Source organism: Microchirus variegatus, assembly GCF_963457635.1.
Source record: "Microchirus variegatus genome assembly, chromosome: 1".
In the NCBI taxonomy this organism is placed as follows: domain Eukaryota; kingdom Metazoa; phylum Chordata; class Actinopteri; order Pleuronectiformes; family Soleidae; genus Microchirus; species Microchirus variegatus.
Genome location: NC_139802.1, coordinates 23905384 through 23928029, shown reverse-complemented (window position 1 = coordinate 23928029; position 22646 = coordinate 23905384). Strand labels below are relative to the sequence as shown.

The following is a 22646-nucleotide window of genomic DNA, read 5'->3' as shown; positions in this document are numbered from 1 at the left end:
CTCAGGTCTTCTCTGGACCGACCAACTTGTTCCTCCACAGTAGATTCTGGAAAATCCATTTTAAATTGCTGGTGCCACAGTTCATCCAAATTTACAATGGACACACGGTTCACAGTTACTGGCTGCTCACAGTAATTGGCCTCTCCACCATTTCCTGTCAGTGGTCCATTTACCGTCCAGCCTAGCACCATCCTTATAGTGATGGGTCCATTAGGCTCACTGCAGATGACTTCCAGCGGATCCATGGCTCGCGGAACATTTGTTCCAATCAGCAACTCAATTCCAGCCTCAATCTGTGGTAAGGAAATGTATGTTAAATATGGCCACCTTGTCATATCCTTATTTGTTGGTATGATTGTTTTGTGGACTGGCATAGACAACTGAGTATAAGCTTTTGGTAACTCAATGAAGCTGCCATCTTCCAGTGCTGCCACCTCCAGCTCTGGCACGACGTAACTCCTGACCACCTTCTCCTGCCCCATGGTCCTGAGAAGAATGTTGGCTCTCTTGAGCAATTGAGCTTCTGCTTCAGACTCTCAGTTCTGACTCTCTTTTACTTGGACCGGCACAATAGGAAGCTTACAATCCATCCCACCAGCCCCTGTAAGCCATGGATGTATAATATGAACTGGATAGAGCACCGCCCCCTCTGCCTTGAAGACAATTTTTACATGGTGGCCACTGTGGGTACTGCAACAGAAAACCCCATAAAAGCCCAAAATCCCAAAAAGCAATTTTCCCATTGACCGCAATAGTAAAAGAGACACCTGTAAAAGTGTCCACAGGACACCTCGAGACATGGAAACGGGCTTTTATAGATCTTTATATGGTAGTGACACTACTGCGCATGCTCTATGGGCCCTATAACCCGGAAATAAACCTTTTTGGCATATGCGCTGGGTGAGCAGCTTCATAGGAATGAATGGAAGCGAAGGGGCGGTGCTCTATCCAGTTCATATAATACATCCATGCTGTAAGCCCACTGGAAACCAAGGTGCTGTCCACTGTCACCTGGACGCTTCTCCCAGCTGGTTCTGCCATTGCCACGTTGTCCCTATGGAGCACAGTCTGGCGATTTTGGCCACACTTCGAGCAGGAAATCTTCCTTTGGCAATTTTTGCGGATGTGTCCTACACAGGCAGCGAAAACAAGCACCATTTTCCTTCAGGAAGTACATTTTCTCCTTGTGTGACATTTTTTCCAACCGCGCACACACATCCAATGTGCGTACTACAGCGCAGCACAGACAGGTCTTCTTGGCTGATTGTCTTATGTCCTTGGCTTTGTTCACAGGTTGGGCTGTTCTCTCCACACGATTCACTGTGGTAGCAAAGCTGGTTCCTCTGATGTTGGAATGAGGGTGAGGTTTGTGTTTCATTTGTTTGGTTGATATAGCAGTGTCCTGGATGTTTCCGAACACAGGGGGCCCGTTTCACAAAAGTAGGATAAGGGATTAAGCCGGGCTATGTTGCTAATCCTTGCTTAATTTATCCGTGATCCGGTTTCTCAAAAGCAGGATAGGGGAAAGCAGGATAAGTTATGACATAAGTTACCATGGAGATTTATCCTATGGCGTTAGCCTGGCCTGGAGCAGGCTAAGTTCCAGGATTTATTAAATCTCATCCCTCATCACAGCCAGCAGTTACCACAAATGGAAACTAATAGTTATTCCACTGCCCACTACACTATGTTTTCACATTCAACTATACCCAGTCATTATCTAAACATTTGTAATCATTGATTACAATTATTTATTCATTTATTGAAAATTATTAATAATAATTGTATATTTATAAACACAATAGAAATATAAAAAAACACATCAAAGAGTAACACGATGCTGCTTTATTGAATAAGGATAAATCAAAGCAAGTAAATCAGCTCCTTTCAAAGCTGAAGAAAGCACCAATTCTAAGCATATTATGGAACATAAGAATAAATGCACATTCAAAGGTCTGTATATAATACAGAGCCCACATGTCTGCACATTGAAATGAACACAGGACAAATCCATACACAAATGAAAAGACAAATGAATGGATGCCTCCCAGCAGCTTGTATGCATACAGTAAACAACACAAACATCATAAGAGGCCAAATATTAATGCATATTGCATATTGACTGAAATAGATGGCAGGATTGTCCCAGTCCATGTGTGATGGAACTCTGGAAGCCCTCTCCTAACTCCACTACTATTTCCCCACTACTATTTCCACACTACTTACGCATTCAGGCGATCACATTTTGTCATTGGTTTATTATCGTGTTTCATTTCTTTTTGATCTGGTCTTTCACTTCCTCCATGAGGATTTCAGCCTCCGAGGACGAAAAGAACGCCACAGTTGTCATGGTGAATCTGAGAATCTGTGATCGACAGCGAGGTCTATTTGAGGAAGCTGTGTACACGCACTTATTCAGGATTGGTTTCACCTGGCTAAATGAATCCGTGTCCGATCATCCTCATCCAACTCGAGATCTCAAGTTTCTTTTGACTTCCAGTCGCTCAAACATTTTCAATTGCACCATGTTCAGGGCTTCTTTGGTTCAGCACTGTGGACAACATCTCGGTCTTTGAAACTCGAGATCTCAACTTTAAAACTTGAGATCTCAACTTTTTTTGTTTTTCTCATGTCACTTCGGGGGCTCCGTAGGTGACTCATGAAGTAAGTGGAAAACATGTTGTTATGACTGGGACTGTGTGGACTTACATCACTAAAGTCAAGGCATTGCACTTCTAGAGGGTGCCCCTCATCTGCTACGGGCCTTTTTTTTTTATCTGCACCGCCCCTGCTGACTCTGCTCCTCTCTCTCCTGCATTGTGCGCAGCTCCAAGCGGACTCTCGTATCCAACGCAGACTGGATAATTTCTCTATGTGCAGTTTTATCCACACATCCATATATGACACGTACATAATGATCTTTATGACGAGGATCGAGTACAGTCGCGATGAAATACAGGAGATCCGAGTAGATCTTAGTAAACTATTGACAGACTCTCAAGAGTGCACTTTTCGTTGTTTTCACTCCGGTCTCAATCTAGAAGACGCTTTAGCGCTGTAATTAAGGGAATAATAGATGCCTCAGATGAGCTGATCTCTTTATTTAACTGCTCAAAGAGAGAGAGAAGAGAGTTCTGTCGCAGGGAGTTCATAATCTGCACTGTTCTGCAAAGAGACTTTCCAGCTTTTAATAGGCGCTGTTCCACCGTGTACTCACATCTTGTTGGAATCGTTTTATTGGTGTTCCAAACTGATCTTGGACAGACTCTAAGTGGGTATAGACAGGCGCGTGCTGGCCGCAGTTTTTGCGCGTCATCACATCTTTTCGTGGTTACCAGGGGAAACAGGAGGAAAAAATAGGGTCCTGCGCTTGGCTCCCGTCTTTTACTGTCACATTACCACAATCCCACAGTCACAGTCTTATCCTCGAACTTCCCACTAACGGGCCATTGATTCTGTTGAACACCGCGGTTATATCCTGGTTGCAGCGAGTGTTGACTGATATCTTCTCCCTTGCACCTGCGGGTGGAGAGACTGCAGCTCTACGGGTGTGGCGGGCCAGCACAGTCGCTGAGGATGCGCAGATGCCCGTTTAAGCGAAAACAGGATCACATATAGGCTGCTTTAGTAACTTACAGCTGAGACGTTGTGATATAGATACAGTGTGTGTGTGTGTGTGTGCTGCTACAGTCTGCAGCTTTTTCTCTCTCCCACTTGCACTGTTCTTCCTTATCGTCACTGCGGGCCGCACTTACATTAAACTTTGATATCAAGTGGGGGGCCACAAAATATCGTCGGCCCCTGTGTCTGAGACGACTGATTTAAATAATGCACATCCTCCATAGCATCCACGCAAAAAGAAGCTATACTCCTGGAGGGCCCTCACATCCTCTGTTGTAATCGTGGGCCATAACAAAGCTCTCTCCATGTATGCTGCTACCACCTTTTGCTCATTACCATAGTGCTCTTTCAATAGAGCCTTCGCCTTCACATATCCTCTGTCCAACTCAATGTGCTGACAGCTCTTTACCAGCTCTTTTGCATGCCCTTTGGTGCACTGTTCAAGGAAGTAGAGTCTCTCCAATAACAGCTGTTATTGGTTTTCCAATCAATAACAGCTTTCGAAACAGCATTTTCAAAAGCTTTAATAAATGAATGGTATTTGAATGGATTACCATCAAAAATGGGAATTTCCCTTTTTGGGAGTGCTGAGAGGCATTGTTGTTGCATTAGGAGTGTTGTAATTTCATTTTGTTTTCTCATTATGTCCAGGACACTGTCATTTTGTGATGCGTCAGTTTGTGTAACATTAGTCATAGGTTCTTCAGGAGCCATTACAGCATGTAAGAAGGACCTGGAAGATGTTCTATGTCAGGTGAGTGACTGACTTTAGGCTTCACAGCTGTCTGTGTGATTTCAATTGCATTGGGTTTTAGTTTAACTGGCATTCCTCAGCGATTTCATTCTCCAGTAAAAGCTGTTCTCTTCTTTTGCCTAGTTTTAATTCCTCTTCTTCCCATGCAAACTGTTTTCTCCTTTTGCGTAACTTCATCTCCTCTTCATCCAATGCATGTTTTCTCCATTAATGCCTTTTGTTTTGCTGCCAAAATTGCAAGATTTGTTTCCATTTTCAAACAAGCAGATGAGCGGGAGGCTGAGAATGAGGAATGATGTGAACGTGATCTCTTGGTTGCATTTGAGATGCTGTCACAGGGCCGAAGTTGATCCTGAGGGTCTTGTACAGTGGGAACAGGTACTGGAGAGTCAGCAGCAGACAAATCCTTGCTTTTTTTGACAGGAACTTGCACTTCAAGGTTTATTTCCTTTAATGATTGCTCGGAAGTATTCGTCTGAAATGGTAATTTATCTGAGTTTTCATGTAGATTTTCCTGTATCCAATTTTCCTCTTGTTCTTTGAATGCATCACTGTAATCCATAACACTAGAAAGCCACTCATTTTGTTTTTCACCTTCATCACCAGGAAGTAGTGGCAATAATTCCTTGTGCAGGTCGCTTTTTTACACTTGCATTCACTTTCTTCAGTTGTGAGGGGATTTCGGTTACATTTTCTTTCGATCTCAAGTGTGCTTTTATTTGCGGAATAAGCACTTTTATCTTATTAACGGCACTTTTGCACTCATGCTGGAGCCGATCAATTTTATTTTCCGTTTTCCATGTTTGAACATTCAGCAATAGCGTTTATTGTTGTGAGGGGATTTCGGTTACATTTTCTTTCGATCTCAAGTGTGCTTTTATTTGCGGAATAAGCACTTTTATCTTATTAACGGCACTTTTGCACTCATGCTGGAGCCGATCAATTTTATTTTCTGTTTTCCATGTTTGAACATTCAGCAATAGTGTTTATTTTACTCATTTCCTGGGGCCGTTTCACAAAACTAGGATAAGGATAAGGATAATTATCCTGGCTTAATTTATCCGTGATCCAGTTTTTCAAAAGCAGGATATGTTATGACATACGTTACGTTATGGAGATTTATCCTGTGGCCTTAGCCTGGTCTGGAGCAGGCTAAGTTCCAGGATTTATTAAATCTCATCCTTCCTCTCAGCCAGCAGTCACCACAAATGGAAACCAATAGTTATTCCACTGCCCACTACACAATGTTTTCACATTCAACTATATCCACGGTCATCATCTAAACATTTGTAATCATTGATTACAATAATTAATTAATTAATTAATTAATTAATTAATTAAAAATTATTAATAATAATTGTATATTTATACACACAAATAGAAATATAAAAACACATCAAAGACTAACATGATGCTGCTTTATTGAATAAGGATAAATCAAAGCAAGTAAATCAGCTCCTTTCAAAACTGAAGTCTGTCTCTACAAGACAGGAAGCACAAATTCAAAGATCATGTCCGCATTGGCCCAGTCATCTTTAATGTACACGCACACACCCCCACACCACCCCCACACACACAGTAAAGTGTATTTTACAATGTAAAGGAAGTGACATTTACACAGTCACTCACAATTTCAACTCATTATCAGAGTACAACTACATTTTCGGAGATGTTAAATAACTTTTTGGATTGTAAATGTGATGATTTTGGCTGAGGAATTAACTTCCATATTTCCGCACTACCTACGCATTCATGTATTTATGCCATAAATATCCCTAACCCTAACCCCATCACAATCAAATAAAGCACGGAGAAGTCGGGCCACCATCGTTGTGGCACTGCAATCAGCGCAACATCCATTAAATACATTGTCCTTATTTGACTCAATGCATTCCAATCGAAGCGGATTCCTTAATCCTCATCATAAAAAAGTTCAGGCCTACCTGTCCCCAGGTGAATGTTTGGCGTGGTGGCACTTAGCTGGCTCCTTTGTTCTCAGGCTAGTCGTTGCGTGATGACTTGAGCGCCGCCCATGATGTAGAGACACTTCTGGTGGAGTGGCACCTCACCCCAGATGGCAGGGGGCGGCCACTGGCCTTATAGGCTTGCGTGATGGCATCGACAACCCAGTGGGACAGCCGCTGTTTGTTAAGTGCACAACCTTTGTTAGGGCCACTATAACACACAAACAGCTGCTCCGACCGCCGTATACCGGCAGTAGCAGCAACATAAGATTCTAGCGCCCGGACTGGGCATAGTAGCTCCGACCTACCCTCCTCAGACAGGGAGACAAAGCGTGCGAGCTGAATATGCTGGTTGAGATGCGTACGTAAAAGCACCTTGGCAGGAACGCCACATTCAGCCACAGGACCACACCCGAGCCATCAGGGTTCCATCGCAGGCAGGTATCAGCCACGGACAGGGCATGCAACTCCACGACCCTCTTCGCAGAGGTAATGGCGAGCAGAAAAGCAGCCTTCATAGAAAGCCATTTCAGCTCTACTTGGGTCAGAGGCTCAAAGGGAGGTGACAACATGGCCTCCAGCACCAGGGGCAAGTTCCATGCTGAAGCCCTAAGGGTTCTTGGGGGATGCAGCCTCAGAGTCCCCCTAAGGAAGAGGGACACCAATCTGTGGCCCTCTCCTGTGGCACCATCGACCATTTCATGTCGGGAAGAAATAGCAGCTGTTTAGACTCTCAAAGTGGAATGAGATTGACCACGATCCAGCAGAGACTGCAGAAACTCAAGAACAGTTGCCACAGAGCAACACACTGGGTCTATTGTCTTATCCCTACACCAGTCAGTGAACAGCTTCCACCTGTTTTCATACTGAATCCGAGTAGATGGAGCCCTGGCATTCAGAATTGTACCCCTGACTCCCGCAGTGCATGCCCTCAGTAGAGGGTCGGGCCCTGAAGCGGCCAAACCCAGAGCTGGAGGCGACCGGGATCCGGATGCCAAACCTGACCCCCCAGTTGTGAAAGGAGATCCTTCCTGCAGGGGAGGCGCCATGGAGAGCTGCAGCAGAGGCTGCGCAGCAGTGGAAACCAGAGTCTCCCTGGCAAAAAGGGGGCCACCAGAAGGAGTATGTGGCCCTGCAAAAGCACCCGCTGAACCGTGGGAAGAATCAGGGGCAGCGGCAGGAAGGCATACAGAGGTCTCTGCGGCCAATCGTGAGCCAAAGTGTCCTGGCCGAGGGGGCTGGTCACGTCCGTCCAGGAGAACCAAAGGAGGCACTGCGCCGACTCCGCCGAGTCAAAGAGGTCCACTTCCGCCCTTCCAAAAGACCCCATATCGTCTCCACCACCTCCGGATGAAGCTGCCACTCCCCCGGTGGGAGCTTTTGTGGCGACAGAAAATCTGCGACCTGGTTCCGTTCACCCGGTATGAAGACTGCTCGCAAGCTGGCCAGGAGGGGATATGCCCAAGTCAACAGGCTCCGAGATAGCCGGAGTAGTTGTGCAGACTGGGTGTCCCCCTGGTGGTTGATCTGGGCAACAGTAGACCTGTTGTCCGATCGAACAAGCACATGCTTGCCTTCCAGTTGAGGCAGAAAGTGAGTGAGTGCCAGCTGCACAGCTTGGAGCTCCAGCACGTTGATGTGCACATGGTGCTGGGCCGGCCACTGACCTTGGGCAGTCCTGCCCTGCCACACCATGCCCCACCCTGAGAGGCAAGCGTCGGTTGTGACCACCTCCCGGCGGGATGGAATAGCTCCCATCAGTACTCCCATGGACAGAAACGCCCTCTGTCCCCATGGGGACAGAGGGAGGAGGCACCACCGAGACACCCTGACCTTTCGGTAACCATGCCACTTGGGGTCCAAGTGGAGACTGTTCAGCCACATTTACAGAGGGCGCAGAGACAGCAAGCCCAAAGGCAACACAGACGACGCAGCCATCAGCTTTCCCAAGAGCCGGAGGAACTGAATGAATGGCACCATCCTGCCAACCCTGAAGAGGGGAAGGCGGAGGAGGATATCATCCACAGGCCGAGGTGCCAGAGAGGCCATCATAGCGACCAAGTCCAGAACCTCCCCCATGGAGGTATCTGCTGTCCCCTGCAGAGAGCTCAGATCAGATGAGCATGAGGCCTCCCCCAATGTGTGGGAGGCATCGTCCTCGGTAACAGCCTCATGGAAGAGGCCAGATAAGCGGCCAGTGATAAGGCATCATCAAGTAGAGGCACATTCTCCGAGGGAGGGCCAGGCTGTATCCCAGCCAGCACCCCACTAGTCCCAGGCTGAAGGGCCAGGAGGAGCAACTTCATCTGCTCCATGTCGGCTGCCAAACTGTCCACCTTGGAGGACAGCCCGCCCCTCCCCTTCTTTTTGGGGGGGGCACCCACCACCGCAGCTCCCTCACGCCGACGCCGAGAACAGCCGGGCTGATGTGGGGGGAGACCGGTTAAGGTAGCCAATGGCAATAAGGCAGCGAGCGCTGGGAGCGGGAGCGAATACACTGCCTTCACCAGCAATCGGAGGTGACAAAGTATAGTAACCAGGCCGAGCACACACGCTGTCGCCAACAGAATATAAATAAATTATAGCGTTACCGGGAGAGGGAGCGAAAACACTACCGTCACCGGTAAGATACAGAACAAATAAATAAATAAAGCGGTAGTCTTAAACTACTAACGCAAAATCAATACTGCAAGGAGCGCTGGGAGCGGGAGCGAATACACTGCCTTCACTATCAACCACGGCGACAAAACATATAAATCAGAAAAAAATAAATGATAGCGTTACTGGAGGCGGGAGTGAGAACACTACAGTCCCAGTAAGATACACAAGGCAAAGCGGTGTTTAGAACCGAGCAAAGCTAACAGCTAACACACCAACAATAAACACACCAAACATTGAGAGCAATGAGGCCAGCGAACGCTGGGAGAGGGAGCGAACACACTGCCTTCACCAACAAACACCGACACACAAACAGATGATCAGCTGGCCACAGCCTCTGGAGGACGGAGCCCCGCGGCTCCGACTGTCGGCACGAGGCTGCATGCAGCCAGCTGCAAACGAAGTTTCCTATTCCTTTCTCTCAGCACAAAGTGCAAGACTCGGTACATGCGCAGCGAGAAGATGAAAGGAACAGATCCTCTAGCGACACCGGAAGTTATAGCCTTCCCGGTGTCACGTGGAGGGTCACAGGTGACTATGTTGGTATTAGGTACTCGAAATGCGCATGCGCGAGGTGGAGATATCCAGTGCTTTAGGCACCGCCTCTGGCGGTCAGTAAGGATGAAATAGAACACACTGTGCTCCTCATCTTCAATCTGTATGTCTCCAACACTGCTGCTTTCATACTAACATATATATGTGACGCCCACTAATGTGTGGTCACGTGGGGGGGTATTATTATTTTATTATATTTTATTTCTCTGCCATCTATGTTTGTTTTGGAGCAACACAATTGAGAGTTTCTGTTCTGGGGATAAAAACCTGCAGTGCGCTTCCAGAACAGTGGGGGGCAGTGTGGGGTGGCAGGTCGGTTTTGGCACGGTGTGTACAGAGAGGTACCCTCTTGTCCTCATTGTATTCACGATGCCGAAGAAACTTGAACATCACGTCTCTGTCTCTCTCTTCGTTTGTGCTGTTTTCCAGGTTTGTTTTACATGCTTTAACTACATGATACATGTACTTTGTAGTATTGTTTTGATGTTCTATATACTCTGTTTGAGTTAAGTTGATCGATGTAACTCGTTGTATGTTTCTCACACACACACTCACACTCACCCGTGCACACACGCACTTGCGCGCACACATACACACGCACTCACACACGCGCGCACGCACCCACGGACAAGCACACATATATATTTCATTTATTTGGTTGATTTTTGGAAAGCCCAACCTAAAAGACGTTGTCATTGTAAGGTGATGTGAATGTATGATGTATTTGGTGTTATTGTTGTGTGTTGACAATAAGAACAGGTTATAATATTGTTATGATATTTAATATGATAGAACAGGTATTTCTAAATGTGTGCCAAGTGGACATTTTGTTATGCAATTTAGTAATGCAAATCAATGATAAGTCATCAGGAGGAAATATGTTGAATAAAGGATTGTATTCACGATGCCAAAGAAACTTGAACATCACGTCTCTGTCTCTCTCTTCGTTTGTGCTGTTTTCCAGTGTTCTCGGCAGAGACAGAATTCCAACAGTACCAACAGTAACTATTAGCTGTCAACAAGGTCTCCGCTCTGGGACCTGTAACATATACATACACACACATGTATATATAAATAAAGGAAAAGACAAAATAAAAATTATCTCGTCTAAAATGAGATGGAACTTTGTTTAAAAACACAAAGTTGTGAATGAGTGAGTTTGGAGTTTTTTTTATTATCATTATTTATTTCCTCCCTGAGGCTGTGAAGCGAGTCTCAGGCTGATTGATTTTTATGTTCTCCAGCGCGCTGAAGCCTGCAGACGTAAGAGCGATCGCTCTCTCTCCTCCGTCCTGCAATTTCATTTCCTTTTTAATTTCATCATCTTTGTCACAAATGGACACATACGCAAATTTTACTATTCACATTCTCTCTTTCTCTCTCTCTCCCACTCTCACTGCCCCTGGGACTGAAATTATGATCTTGTTATTCTCAGAAAACTTCAGCTCAACATAATCCTGAAAGTTCTGTCGTACGAGTACATGACAGACCAAATTTGAGGGGGGTCTTTACTAGGGCTGGACGATAAATTGAAATTTAATCATGATTTAAATTTTGGCTTCTCATGATCATAAAAACATTATAATTGAAGAAAAACGACTAATGCGCCACGCGGCGTGGCGTGTATGTAAATGCCTATGCTAGAAAAACACCTTGAATGCACCTGTGTTACGTGCAGCTGCGACCCTGGGCAGTCCTGCCCTGCCACACCGTGCCCCACCCCGAGAGGCAAGCGTCGGTTGTGACCACCTCCCGGCGGGATGGAATAGCTCCCATCAGTACCCCCATGGACAGAAACGCCCTCTGTCCCCATGGGGACAGAGAGAGGAGGCACCACCGAGACACCCTGACCTACCGGTAACCATGCCACTTGGGGTCCAAGTGGAGGCTGTTCAGCCACATTTACAGAGGGCGCAGAGACAGCAAGCCCAAAGGCACCACAGACGACGCAGCCATCAGCTTTCCCAAGAGCCGGAGGAACTGAACGAATGGCACCATCCTGCCAACCCTGAAGAGGGGAAGGCGGAGGAGGATATCGTCCACACGCCGAGGTGCCAGAGAGTCTCTCCACGTCTGCTCCAGTGGAAGTGCCGCTGCTCTCCAGTGTTCATTCCTAGTCTTCTGGAAACTGCTGCTGCTCCTCGTCAGCTCCAGCGACAGCGTCACTTATCTCCTGTGCTCACCTTCGTCTTCTGGAACTCCTGCTGCTCCTCGTCAGCTCCAGCGAAGGCGACGCTTCTCTCCAGTGTGTTCGTCTCCATCTTCAGTGACGCCTGCTGCTCACCATCTACTCCAGTGAGTTTGTTCCTTGTCGGAACCACACCACAAACTATGATGACTAAAGTGAAACTTCTGATCTTCTCCGGCTCAGCTGCAGTTCGGTTCACTCCTCACTTGTCGTATTCATTTCCTGTCTGCTTAGCCTCACGATTTGTACACCATAGGCAATAAATATTACCTCTGATTTTACCTCTCGTGTCCTGTCTGCATTTCGAGTCCAAAACTTAATCCCATAGACGTCTCTCATTAAGAGAGACATAACAAAGTATAAAAAGACGTGAATGTTGAAGTTTTCAAAGTCAAAAACAGCCCGTTGTGCTCTGTCAGGTGTGTTATTGCTCTCAGAATGATGCTCGGTTCTCTAAGGGTCGCTCAAGTCTAAATATCTGCAGCTCTCGGTCGTCTTCTGCACTCATAAAAAAAAAACGTCACCCAGATTTGTTTTGTTGCCAATTATGGAATTGGAACTCGATCCACGCGCCAGGACATGCCTAATTTTGTTTAAATAATTCTTGCACACATTCTGTAAATCATATAAACTTTATTTCACATCTCAATTATCACTATGTCTTCTATGTGATATATTTAACTGAAATGTCTTTTTCAAACTACCAACGATTTATAATCATGAAAATTACAGGGTACAGGAGTGTAAGGACAAGAAATGATAACAGATTAAGCCCCCTCAACCCCCCCCTTTCCTATATTTTTTAAGTTATTTCATTTCAAATCTTAAGAGGATATCATGTCCAGTTTTTCATGTATTGTATTGTTCTGTGTAGCAGTGTAGCAGTGTAGCTCACAACAATAGTATCTGTGCTCAAAAAGAGCAGGGTGTGGTTTCACTGACAGCTTAGACCAGGAGGGGGTTGTGCTATGTCCCTAAAGCAGTTTTAGGAGTGCCTACATTCAAGAGTAGACTTGTGACCGGTTTTGCCATGGCTGGACATTTTTTCTGTGGCCAATGCCAAGTTTTTGGAAGTCGGTGAAGTCCATATCTGATAAATAAGCAGTTCTCCACTTCCACAAAATAAAAAAAATCAAACTGCAGAGCATGAGAGCGTAATGCAGGGCCCAAAGTGTGTTGAGATTTAACCGATAACCATTCAAGAAATCCATCTTCTACCTAAAGTCTGATATCTTAGAATAGAATATGTTTAGTTTTATCTTCATGATACACAACCACTCACTCACTCACTCCACACCAATCCCCATAGAGAAAATCAGGGATTTTAGCTCGCAGGGACACGGGAGCTGCTGGTCTACTGCTGCCTCGTGTGGTCACTTTGTGTCACTGAGGTCAATTGGAATGAATATTTTTAAAAGCCGAATTGATAAAATAAGACATTTGATCTGAGTGATGGAGGCAGCAGTGGATCAACAACTCCTGTGAACTCCTGTGTGCTGTGATGTTAAAATCACTGATTTTCTCTATGGGCTTTGGTGCAGTTTAAGAACAAACAGTATCATCCATCAGACATCTTTTATATTATTCTACAGCTACTTTCTTTCTATTCTACAGTCAAAGATTTACCCAGAAGCTCTGGAAACCTGGGCACTCGTGACAGACCTTTGAAAAACAAACACAGACATTAATACACAGCCAGTGAGACATGAAGTAAAGAAAAAACTACTGCAACAGGAAACTGGAAACAGGAAACTGGAAACAGCTACTTCACTATTTCACGGCCAACGAGCCTCGACTGAGTTTAACAACAATCAATTATAAAATCACTAATTGGATCATGTACAGACTAAAGGGTGAAGACAGCGCTACAGGTTTGACTTTAATTACCCTCCATCACAGTGATCCACGCTATGACCATCGCAGTCACTGAGACACACACACACACAGATGCAGATAAGAACAAGCAAATGCATGGGAGTGATCTTAGACAGAGATAAAATATAAAGTATGTTCCAGGTGAAGAGAGGAGCAATAATCAGCAGCAGCAGCCAGCACAGATAAGAAAGACTGTGACTGAGATAAGGACAAAAACACACACAACGATTTCAGATGTGAAATCCAGATCATCAGTGAGCAACAGTAGAGGATGACCTGAAAGACCATGCATTTACATCCTGTGGACAGCAGGCGGAGTGAGGCGGACTCACCTTCGCCGGCGTTGTACGCCAGAATGGAGCGGATTCTCATCTGCTTCCCCTCGATGGTTTTGCTGGAGCAGGTCTGAGAGCAGGTGGTCCACGGCGTCCACTCGCTGAGGACGCAGTCCCTCGAGCAAGGCACCTCGCAGAGCACAGGTTCAGGGGGCAGGGCCGACGAGCACAGGTGTCCGTCCACCGTGTCTCCTGGAGACAAAGGCAGCAAAGACAGCACGGACACAACAAGCGTTAAAGGGTGAGCGGATGGAAAAGTGGACACTGTTGAGTCAAATAAGGAAGTAACAATTACGTGAATAGCAACCAGGGGGTGACTCCAAAAAAACTCATTGGCCAATCAGAAGACAGATGTCTGCCGTAAAACATATGTGTTAGCATTGTTAGTAAGAGTGTTGTTTGAAAACTGAAGGCCAGGAAGTAGGGAGACAGAAGTTAGCCACCAGGGGGCGACTGCTGGTTGAAAAAAAACAAAACTGTAAAACCTCATTGGCCAATCAGAAGACAGATGTTGTAGTATGTATTCCATTCCGGCATCTGTGTCCTTAAGCGTATGTTGGCGGGTCCAGTTAGCGTCGTACACATTAGCACAATGTTGGCTACATTTGGTGCAAATGAAGCACAGGAAGTAGGAGAATATAAGTTAGCCACAAGGGGGCAACTCTGCTGGTTGCATAAAGAACTCTAGTAATATACTCTAAAACAGCATTGTGAGGTTTCAAATGACAAGAAATAAGTCAATGAAAATATAAGAAACATACAAATAAAATGTGCACAGTGTGCATGGGGTCTCGTTCTCTTTCGCACTCATTTCAAAGCATTAACGTCACCTTAAGGTGACGAGTGTAACTATTTCTTTTACACAGTACATTATAGATGAAACAAAATGTAAAAATAATTACGTTTGACACATTTTATTCCCTGAGAATTAACCTAAAAAAAAAATCATACTGTTTCTTTTACTCTGTGTCAATAATATATCCTTGAATTTTCAGTTTTAATGATCGTCTCTGATGAAGTGATTTTTAATGTTTGACAGAGTGGACGGTGAGAACAAAGCCACGCGGCTCGGACAGATTCATTGCAGGAATCAAATGATCTGCTTCACACAGAGGAAGCAGCTGAGCAGATGTGTGTGTCTTAATTGATATCACAATGTCAAACACACACACAGCTCATCTCAAACTGCAGCGACGTGTTCGTGTTGTTGTCGACTCCGGAGAAGGATTCGCTCCAAACTGGCACACGAGGACGAGTTTGGCAGCATTTTGGCAGGAACTGGAGGGGAAATCTGTCAACGAGGAGATTTCAAATGAAAACGACAAAAAGCAAAACACACACTGTTTCCTGACGACGATGATGAGGATGATGGTGATGTGGAGGAAGCTGCTGGATTTGTCCAACAACTGACTCTTGACTTGTAGTTTCTGAGTATTTCTACTTCACTAAATTTCAGAGGGAAAATATGCTGGATAAAATAAATTGGTTCCATTTCAGGGAGAGACAGATTTTGTGTGGCAGAATTTTAATTTTCTCGCCTTCGTCTGTTATTTATTATTCATGTCATGACCACAGAGATTTGATAGCCAGTATTTTGGGGAATTAATTTTTGGACAAGATTTTTTGGTTGATCCATTTTAATCTTTTTTTGTGTGTGTAGATATTTCTGTTTGTGATATTTAACAAAAAAAAAAAAAAAAAGTTGACTTATGTTTGAATGGCATGAATTACTGACGTTCTTCACCTTGGGGACAAAAAGTGTCACCATTGAAACCTATTATAAAGCCTTCATTTTAACATTAGAATATAGTATTCCATATTATTATCATGCTTTAAATTAAGAGATCATAGCCACAATTTTTTAATAATCCATCATTATTCTGACCCATTTTTCCTGGAAATCCAGCATGTGGCAGTGTTGTATTATAAAAAGTCAATGAAAGCCTGTTAAAATGAATTAATTTAAATTGTTTATTATCAAGATTGATGTTGGTTTTAAAAAACATATTAATTGAAGGTGTGAAAAAAAAACAACTGTTGATAAATTGCAACTTAAACGGATGGGACATTTTTGGCACCTAAGGTGCTAAGAGGGAGTATAATATTACACAAAAGTAAAAATCAATGTTGGTTATTTTTTCATCTGTATTATTTTTGTTTGTATATTTTGTCATTTTACCTCTTTTATTCTGCTCTTCTAAATCTTTCAACTTATTTTATGATGTTTTTTTTTTTTAACTCATTCTTGTGAATTTAGGTTTTCGTGGTATAATCTTTTACACTTTGACTCTGTGTTGATATAAATGTCTATGTGCAGCAACTTGAACCCACCTCTGACATGAACCTGGGCTTTGCTTTAGCACAGAAATGACAAGAAAAACCCTGAGCTGTGTTTTTCATATTGCCATAACAGCTGATTATGACCCTGTTTTAATGTATTATTTGAATATTCATATGAACGCACTGTCAACTCTGCTCATACTGCATGTATTTGAATGTCTCATGAGATTCATGTGTTCATGTTTCATTAATGATCTCCTAGAATCAGCTTTAAGTGGATTCTATATATATATATATATATATATATATATGTATACACACATACATACATATATATATATCCCACATATTGCGTGGTCTGTGTTGTCTGCACACCTGGGAATCTGGACGTCTTTCAGGAGCTGGATTGAGTAGAGCTGCTGCAGCCTCAATAGTCAGACGTGGCATTAAGACGTGACTTTGACGGTTACCCAGTGAACCGATGGTGACTGAACTGGGAGAGCATGAAAATAAGAAGTGGCAGGGTGAGGGTGGGGAACCTTGCAGTGCTTGGATTCACACACCACACAGGAAGCATGAATGAAGAGGGAGAGAACTCACACACACACACACACACACACACACACACACACACACACACACACACACACACACACACACACACACACACACACACACGGACACACACACACACAAACACACACACACACACGATGACTGTGCAGATGAACAGTTGTAAAGCCTCAAAGGTCTGTCAGTCGGCGCAGGGGAATATCGATATCGAGTTTCAGAAACATTTGTATCGACCTTGGTGTGTTGTCAACGGTGTGTGTGGGCCTTCTCTTTTTATGAGGGACACACACACACACACAGTCGCTGAAATATATACTGCTGACATCGCAGTGAAAAATCTCTGAGGTGGAAAAAAACAGAGCGAAAAATCCAAACACAACAAATCAATTTTCATCAGACGAGGGAGTGAACGTGGGAGGGATCAATCAACGGACGTCAGGGCGACAAAAACTCATGTCGGAGGAGAGTTTCTGTGTGTGTGTGAGAGTGTACCCAACACCAAACTAACTTCTCTGAACACCTGCAGCTGATGCGTGAACTGTGATTTTTTAGACCAAACAACTCACCGAGAAAATATCCTACAGGTTCATTGAAGCATTTCATGTGTTTTCATTTTATTAAGCAGTTATTTGTTAGTGCAAGCTGAAATCAGGTTGAAGAAATTTGAAGTTTGATCAAGAAACTTGATTTTTTGGTGATATATATAATCGTGTCATCAGCGCATACTAGGGCTGTAACGATATACGTATTGAAATAGAAATCGCGACACTCAGAGCCACGAACCTGTCTCGTGGCGTGAGAAAACAGAATCGCGAAAACACCCTTTCTAACTGCCAGTTATTTTTCCAGTCAGCCACATTATATGAACTGTTAGTAGTACCAAACTTTTCAAATTACTATTATTTTTATTTGGGGTGTCAAATTATCGGCTTAATTGTGATTAATTAATTACAGTCTTAATCGCGTTAACCTCTTCTTCGCGGTTTCCCCCGGTACCGGGGCCAACGTCAGACGCAGCGACAAAAGAGCCGTAAAACCATATCTAACTTTAACAAACACAGACATGCTGCATACCCACAGAAACTCAGCTAAAAGCTCATATAAACCATTCTCTGTTAAACCAAAACGTTACAGCACACATGTTTAAAAGCAGCACCGTAGTGTCAGCGTGATTATGTAAACAGCGGAGAATTCACAGATTCTCGCGGTACCATTTTTATCACTCTACGAACAAGATTCACAGATCCAACCCCAAAATAAGAGCAAAACAACAACTGACTTTCAAGTAATCAAGCGGAAATGTTGTCTTACCTTTGCTGTTTATCAAAACAAGTTATTTTCACTGGAACAAAACTGCTTCTCATAAAGAACTACACTTCCCAGCATGCTTTGGGGACAAATCCCAGTCTGATCGATCGTTTACTTTGTATTTTTGAGCAGTATTGTTTTGTTACAGAAAAGAGAGACAATTAGAGGTTATTTATTTATTAATGTTCAAATATGTTCACAGTGTTCCAAAATATATGTTATTAAATGTTGCATTAAGTTGTTATATAAGTAAACGTTGTTAAAAAGTAAATTTAAAAAAAATCGTGGAATGTATCGAACCGTGGGTCAAAAATGGTGATACAAATCAAATCGTGAGTTTGTGCATCGTTACAGCCCTAGCGTATACTGTAACTCTATAAAGCAGTTGGTAAGATTATGTTTTCTGGTTTCTTTGATACATATAACAAAGACATCTTTTTAAAAAGGAAACATTTTGGTTTGTGGACAAAACAAGACATTTGAGAACATCATCATTTACAGTCATCAACATTTTTCCACATTTTCTTACATTTTCAGGTCCAAACTACACTGATAACACACGTTTTAAAAACTCGGGTTCATTTACTGAACATTTGAGGAGAGTTGTGGGATATTGTGCTAGCGTTAGCATTGCTAAGTGCACTTTAAACCTGTTGACGCACACATATTGTGTATTTTTTTTCCATTTTTGTTGTTTGTTCAACAGAACCATCTCTCTTCTGATCAGCCTAAAAGTCTCGACAGTCACTGTTATATCGCCACCTGTTGACTTGGCATGGTATTTCATGGATTTTTGTTTTTAAGAATTTTGCTTGTGTGGACAGGATCATTTTTTAAAACTGGAGGAAAGAAAACACGCAAAAATGTTTGTGTTACAGCACATTCTAACTAGACATAATATGGTGTCTAACCAGAATAAAAGTTTTATTCACACAAAAAAACTTCACTAAAATCAATAATGTGTTGTCTTGACATTGGTACATAACCTGAGGGGAGTCCAGTAAACATCTGTGCTCACTGGGCCTTTATATTTCAGTTTTACAGTAACCAAGGTTGGCAGTAAAAATCAGGAGCAGAAAAGGGCACAAGACGCCCCAAAGAGGATCTCTTTGATTTACTGAGGATAATGTTTAATTGTGCGTGCAGAGAGGAGAAAAACGACGAGGCGGCGACGCTGAATCAAGCGAGCAAGAAGGAGAGAGGTGATGAATGAGAAGAGGAAAAAGAAGTGTGGTTGTTGAGATCTCCTCACGTACGACTTTGAAAACACAGGATTTCACACACAAGGTCGACTTTTATCGATAATAATGTGAACCGACAAAAACTGCCTCAACGGAGAGAACGTTTGCCGACTCCAGAGACAATTATGTATTTGTGAGGATTATTTTCATCATCCATTCATCTGTGTGACTTCTGAGGTTTTAAGGTTTTATAATTATCTTCTCAAAAGTCCACAAAAAATTTCTTTGTCGTACGGAGCAAAGAAACCATAAAAATATTAAAATTTTTCCAAGCTAAGGTCTGGTCCACGAGGGAGTGGGTGGTTTTTTCCTCCTCCAGTTTTAAAAATAATCCTGTCCACACAAGCAAAGTTCTCAAAAAAAACAAAGTCCACAGGAAAACATGAAAAATCTAAAGTGAAACGCTGCCAGGATCATGCTAAGTCAACAGGTGGCCGTGATAACCGTGATAGACAAACTGTAAAATGTGTGTTTTCAGAGCCCAAACCACAGTTTGTGTGAAAATGAATCGTCCCAAAAGTCTTGTTTTATCCACAAACCAACATGATTTATTTTTAATGATTTTTTGTTGTTGTACGGTGCAAAGAAACCAGAAAATATTCACATTTTTACACACTAAGGTCTGGTCTACTGTTAAAATGCTGCCAATAGCATACCAAGTCAACAGGTGGTGCTATAACCGTGACCGTTTAAAACCCAGTTAGCAATGCTAGCACAGATCACACACCTGGTCTCAAACGTAGTAAATGGACGAGTTGTCTCAAGTTTTCCTGATGAATTATTGGTTGTTTTGTTGTTTCACAAAAGTTGATCAGTGTTTGTCAAAACCTGGAAATGATGTCACAAACTAAGATGATTCCATTTGAATGATTTCTTTGTTTTATGGAGCAAAGACACCAGAAAATGCTCACATTTAAGAAGCTGAAAAATCACAGAAACTTGATTCAAATCATTCCAAAATTGAATTAATTGATGATCAAAACAGTTGACGATTAATGGAGTAATAATTGCAGTTGTATTGCAGAATAGCTATGGTAGCTAACTGGCATTAGCTTTTACGATCACTTGTCTGACGTGTGCTCAACTGCGACGACTAGTGGACGCTCAGGTATTAAGTATTAAACCTTTAAATTTTGTGTTTGGACAATGAATATGAAAGATTATTATTTTATCATCTCACCGCTGCTGTTGACACACTGGACCTGAGCGAGCTGAGATCCGGGACCACATGTCCTCCCATCTTCAGGGACACACTGGTCCAGGCTGAGCAGCTGCCAGTCGTAGCACCTGGGCTCATCACACGGCAGCGCCTCCACCAGGTGAGGGCAGTTTCCTGGACCTCCGGTCGGCTTGTTGGTGATTCGTCGCTTCCTGAGTTTGAAACCTGCAGCAGAACAAAGACAATGAAGACAAACAACAACAACAACAACAGTCATCATACAGCATTAAATGCTACAGGAAATAAAATATATTACTTCTACGACATCTTATCTGGCTGGAAAGTGAAGTTTGTCAACCGCTCACTCTCCCACATCAAAGTCCATCGAGAAAATGGTCATTTTAAGCTTGCAGGGACAAAGCAGCTTCTGGTCTAGTACTGCCTGAAACTAATCTGAACAAAATAATTCAAACCCCAAAGTCACAAAAGAAGACATTTTAACTTAGTGAAGAAGGCAAAAGTTGAAGAACAACTGAAGAACAACTTCTCTATGGGGTTTGGTGTGGGAGAGTGAAAAAGTATACAAAGTGACAGTAACATCACAAATTGTGGCTTTTTTGAAGTATACGACTTAATTTGCAGGCACATTTATTCCAATTATTTGATATTATAATGTTATACAAAATAACAGTGAAATAACTTTTATTCTAATGAATGTTTTATTCTAATGTGACAGCACAAACGCCCACAGAACACTTTATGTATTTTTAATACGATGACCTGTTATAAAGCCACAGCGAACAAACGGGCTGCAACTTAATGTAAATATGAAGAAGTAAGTGACTATAATTACGATAGCAGGTTCATAAATGCTGTCACACACAATTATTCTATTTATTATTAACCTAAGTACCTGAATTTCTAGCCACATCTAAACTTATATAGTATGTTTTATAAGCATATATTGTATATATTAAGCCCTATCTATAACGCAAAGACTGAAATAAGCAGTAACATGATATTATTTCCATAACAAACAGCTATAATTCACTGTGTCATCACTGTATTTATCCACACAGACGATGAGCACATGAATACTCTTTTTTCTTTGGTACCTTTTTTCCCAGACGTCTGATCATCACAGTTCTCAAAGGTGCACGGCCCCCACGCTCCCCACACCGACACCTCACACTCGATGGGGCAGGGGATTTGGCAAAGCTGCGACCGATTGGGAATCCAACCCTCGCACATCCTGTTCTGCACCGGGCGTGAAGCTGTGCAGAAGAAGGGAAAAGGCAGAACAATTTAAAATCACAATTAAAATAACCTGCTTTACGATGATTCTATTGTTCCTAGCATTAAAAAAATGAATGAATGAATGAATGAATGAATGAATGAATGAATTAACAAACACCGTTTTCCCTTTGTTCCGTTTATCACCTCCCCGTTTGAATGTCACAGTGATAAATTAGCAGTGATTATCTCTTGCTCGCTAGGGCCAGAACATATGTTGGAGTCCTGCCCACGCAACACAAACGCGGCTGTTTGTTGTCAACAAACAGCCGATGTGTGAGGACGAGCTTTAACATCTACTTAACAAAATCATTCTCAATCATGCTGAGCGACAGGATCCGACAAACGTGGCTAACACTTCCAGTATCGTTCCAGTATTCAGAACATACGAGGCTAATGAGGCATCAGCTGTGAAGTACCAGCAGCATTAGCTACATTATCAGCTAAATGACACAAGTTAGCAATATTGTTAGCCACATTATCAGCTATATGAAACAAATTACTAATATCATGAGCTACATTATCAGTTATATGAAACAAATTAGCAATATCATTAGCTACATCATCAGCTACATGACACAAATTAGCAATATCATGAGCTACATTATCAGCTTTATGACACACATTAGCAATATCATGAGCTACATCATCAGCTATATGACACAAATTAGCAATATGAGCTACATCATGAGCTATATGGCGCAAGTCAGTAAAATTGTTAGCAAGGTCATCTTCAGCAATATAAGATAGCAACATCATTAGTTACATTATCAGCTGTGAAGCAAGTGAGCCATGTTAGATGCTACATCTTGAGTTGTGGATGAGTGGATTATTTTGGCGTT

At 43.0% G+C, this 22646-nt stretch overlaps 1 protein-coding gene across 1 annotated transcript in view; it reads right to left on the bottom strand.

The window, feature by feature from the left end:
• LOC310931956 (thrombospondin type-1 domain-containing protein 7A-like) overlaps positions 1-22646 on the bottom strand; it is a gene marked incomplete at both ends in the record, with an annotated part of 113464 nt that overhangs the window by 67235 nt on the left and 23583 nt on the right. The window contains 5 exons of the mRNA XM_083895206.1: positions 13367-13402; positions 13628-13666; positions 13948-14142; positions 20533-20736; positions 21627-21785. Coding sequence (XP_083751332.1) covers positions 13367-13402; positions 13628-13666; positions 13948-14142; positions 20533-20736; positions 21627-21785 — 633 coding nt within the window. The remainder of the gene's footprint in view (positions 1-13366; positions 13403-13627; positions 13667-13947; positions 14143-20532; positions 20737-21626; positions 21786-22646) is intronic.